Source organism: Anarrhichthys ocellatus, unplaced genomic scaffold (assembly GCF_004355925.1).
Source record: "Anarrhichthys ocellatus isolate YVR2014 unplaced genomic scaffold, GSC_Weel_1.0 scaffold155, whole genome shotgun sequence".
In the NCBI taxonomy this organism is placed as follows: domain Eukaryota; kingdom Metazoa; phylum Chordata; class Actinopteri; order Perciformes; family Anarhichadidae; genus Anarrhichthys; species Anarrhichthys ocellatus.
In genome coordinates, this window is record NW_022280185.1 from 69,666 (window position 1) to 70,476 (window position 811).

Sequence of the window (811 nt, forward strand, 5' to 3'; positions counted from 1 at the left end):
CGAGTCAGAGTCGAAACCCTGAGGCGAGTCAAAGTCGAAACACTGAGACGAGTCAGAGTCGAAACACAGACGAGTCGAAACACTGAGACGAGTCAGAGTGGAAACACTGAGACGAGTCAAAGTCGAAGCACTGAGACGAGTCAGAGTCGAAACATTGTGATCTACTTCCTGTCTCTCTCTCTCTGTGTCCTTCAGGATGGAAAGAATTAAATCCCGACAGAAGAAGTTCCGCAGGGGAAAAGAGAAGATGTTGAGTTTGACCCAAGACAGCTTCCATCCCGACGGTTTGTAAACAGATATCCGTTGTCATGGTAACGACTGTCAGTCGCACAACGAACTGACGCGAGTGTCTGTTTGTAGATCAGGAGAACAGGAAGGGGCGGAGTCACAAGAAGTGGTGGAGACCCTGGGTAAACCACGCCTCCAGTGAGTCACATGACCTCTGACATCATCACTCTCACCTGTCAAGAGTCATTGTGTACCCGTCTGTCTGACCCGTCTGTCTGTCTGACCCGTCTCTCTGCCTGCAGTGGTGAGGAGCGGCGACTACTACCTGTTTGAGACAGACAGTGAGGAAGAGGAGGAGGAGGAGGAGAAGAAGGAGGAGGAGCTACCTGAGAAATCAGCCTTCCAGGTGAGTCTGATAAAGATCTGATATAATACAAAGTTATGAGGAAGAGAGTCAAACTCATGAAAACATGCTGTCTGTCTCTCTGTCTTTCTCTCTGTCTCTCTCTCTATTTATCTGTCTGTCTCTCTGTCTTTCTCTCTGTCTCTCTCTCTATTTATCTGTCTGTCTATCTGTCTGTCT

The 811-nt window shown here is 48.5% G+C and overlaps 1 protein-coding gene across 1 annotated transcript in view; it reads left to right on the top strand.

Annotated features, from left to right (window-relative positions):
* Positions 1-811, top strand: part of LOC116400206 (piezo-type mechanosensitive ion channel component 2-like) — a 20,134-nt gene that overhangs the window by 10,824 nt on the left and 8,499 nt on the right. Inside the window, exons 26-28 of the mRNA XM_031877923.1 lie at positions 196-284; positions 361-426; positions 531-634. Of these exons, the coding sequence (XP_031733783.1) occupies positions 196-284; positions 361-426; positions 531-634 (259 nt within the window). The remainder of the gene's footprint in view (positions 1-195; positions 285-360; positions 427-530; positions 635-811) is intronic.